Raw genomic sequence first — 2512 nt, forward strand, 5'->3', positions numbered from 1 at the left:
CAGATGAACTGTAGAGGTGTGATGATAATGTTTCTCAGATGAACTGTAGAGGTGTGATGATTATGTTTCTCAGATGAACTGTAGAGGTGTGATGATTATATTTCTCACAGATGAACTGTAGAGGTGTGATGATAATGTTTCTCAGATGAACTGTAGAGGTGTGATGATAATGTTTCTCACAGAATAACTGTAGATGTGTGATGATAATGTTTCTCAGATGAACTGTGGAGGTGTGATGATAATGTTTCTCAGATGAACTGTAGAGGTGTGATGATTATATTTCTCACAGATGAACTGTAGAGTTGTAATGATTATGTTTCTCAGATGAACTGTAGAGGTGTGATGATAATGTTTCTCAGATGAACTGTAGAGGTGTGATGATAATGATTCTCAGATGAACTGTAGAGGAGTGATGATTATATTACTCACAGATGAACTGTAGAGGTGTGATGATTATGTTTCTCAGATGAACTGTAGAGGTGTTATGATAATGATTCTCAGATGAACTGTAGATATATGATGATAATGTTTCTCAGTTGAACTGTAGAGGTGTGATGATAATGTTTCTCAGATGAACTGTAGAGGTGTGACAATAATGATTCTCAGATTAACTGTAGAGGTGTGATGATTATATTTCTCACAGATAAACTGTAGAGGTGTGATGATTATGTTTCTCAGATGACCTGTAGAGGTGTGATGATTATATTTCTCACAGATGAACGGTATTGTTGTGATTAGGGGTGCACTGATAAATTGGCTGGCAAATTTATCTGCCCCGATTTCCTTAATTTTTGGAAATCGGCCGATGCACAAGAAACTGTTTTTAACGATTTTTTTTCGCTTTAACAACAATCGTCTGAACTTTATTTATATTTCTAAGCACTACCTCATGGCCAGTTAAAACAAGTTTGTATTGTTTCTAGGATATTGTTCAATGGTATGTTTGTCAATAAAGTAATATTGGAAATTTGAAAGTGCAGTGTGACCTTATAACTCCTGACAGTGTTGCTTATAAAACTAAATTGGTATCGGCAGGTCAGAATTTTTAGAAAGCGGTGAACGGCCAGAAAACTGCAATCTGTGCACCCCTAGTTGTGATGATTATATTTCTCACAGATGAACTGTACAGGTGTGATGATTATGCTTCTCAGATGAACTGTGATGTTTGGGGGAGGAGCCTGTACTCACCAACAGTGTGGGCAGTCCAGCCACCAAGGCATACAACAGGACAGGTGGGACGGCGCTGCTGTCCTCTGGTCCCAGGTAGGGTTTGGTGTACATGGTGTCGTAGCACAGGAAGCCCTGCACGTGCACGCTGAAGGTGTCCGTGTACTCAAAGTAGTAGGCCAGCATGACGGTCCCGGCCATGATCACCAGCTGGAAGTACAGCATGATGCAGAACGACAGCAGCAGATATGAGTCAGAACCAACAGGGTCCAGGCTGCCCCCCCACCACCCCAGCCCTCCACTACTAGCCGACCTCCTCCTCCTCCACAACGAGATCGATTAGCGTGGAGCGGCTCGTCATGGTTCGGCTCGGCTGTGCGCGACGAGCCTCCTCTTCTCCGCTCACAGCGACCCAGACTGAATGGAGCGCGTGCGTGCACGGCTGCGTGTAATAAATGTGGGGACGAGAGGGGGGAGGGGGCGAGTGGAGACGAGGATGTGGAGGCGAGCTGAGGTCTGAGTCACACACACACAAACACACACACACACACACACACACACACACGGAGTAAAGGATGACACGAACATCACGTGCGTCTGGATCATGCAGAGCCTGAAGCATCACCACAGCTAGACACTACGAATAAATACATTACAGATTTTATTTAGTCTCCTTTGAAAGTTTTAGATTTTAATTAATTTCCTTTTATTTCTGTAAATGCAAAGAGGTTTCCCAAATGTTAATTTTTTATAATTTATAATTAAGTCCTAAGCAGAATTATGAAGCGCACATTATTACCATTGGTCCCTGAATGCCACAAAAGATTTACATTGTGTGGACACCATAGTTAAATTTTTATTTTGATGCTTTTGTTTCTTTCCTTCCTGCTGTTTAAACTTGTTCCTTCACTTCAAACACAATAAATCAAAAGTTTCATTTATAAAGTTGCAGCAACGATTGAAGTAAACTTCCCACAGGGACTTAAAGCGTATTTGTAAATACTAAATGAACTGTACTTATACAGCTCCTTTCTATCTAATCAAGCTACTCAAAGCTCTTTAGAACACAATGTGTGTTCTTATTTACCTCAAAACACACACAATCATAAAGCACTCTACTACACACACTTTCAAACAGCACTCTACTAAACACACTTTCATACAGCACTCTACTACACACACATTCATACAGCACTCTACTACACACACTTTTATACAGCACTCTACTACACACACTTTCATACAGCACTCTACTAAACACACTTTCATACAGCACTCTACTACACACACTTTCATACAGCACTCTACTAAACACACTTTCATACAGCACTCTACTACACACACA

General features: G+C 41.0%; 1 protein-coding gene across 1 annotated transcript in view; it reads right to left on the reverse strand.

Annotated features, from left to right (window-relative positions):
* Positions 1-674: 674 nt before the first annotated feature.
* Positions 675-2512, reverse strand: part of plppr5b (phospholipid phosphatase related 5b) — a 164870-nt gene continuing 163032 nt past the window's right edge. The window contains exons 3-4 of the mRNA XM_037694412.1: positions 1189-1377; positions 675-683 (exon numbers count right to left, since the gene is read on the reverse strand). Coding sequence (XP_037550340.1) covers positions 675-683; positions 1189-1377 — 198 coding nt within the window. The remainder of the gene's footprint in view (positions 684-1188; positions 1378-2512) is intronic.

The sequence above is a fragment of the Nematolebias whitei genome, chromosome 20, assembly GCF_014905685.2.
Source record: "Nematolebias whitei isolate Nwh7 chromosome 20, NemWhi1, whole genome shotgun sequence".
In the NCBI taxonomy this organism is placed as follows: domain Eukaryota; kingdom Metazoa; phylum Chordata; class Actinopteri; order Cyprinodontiformes; family Rivulidae; genus Nematolebias; species Nematolebias whitei.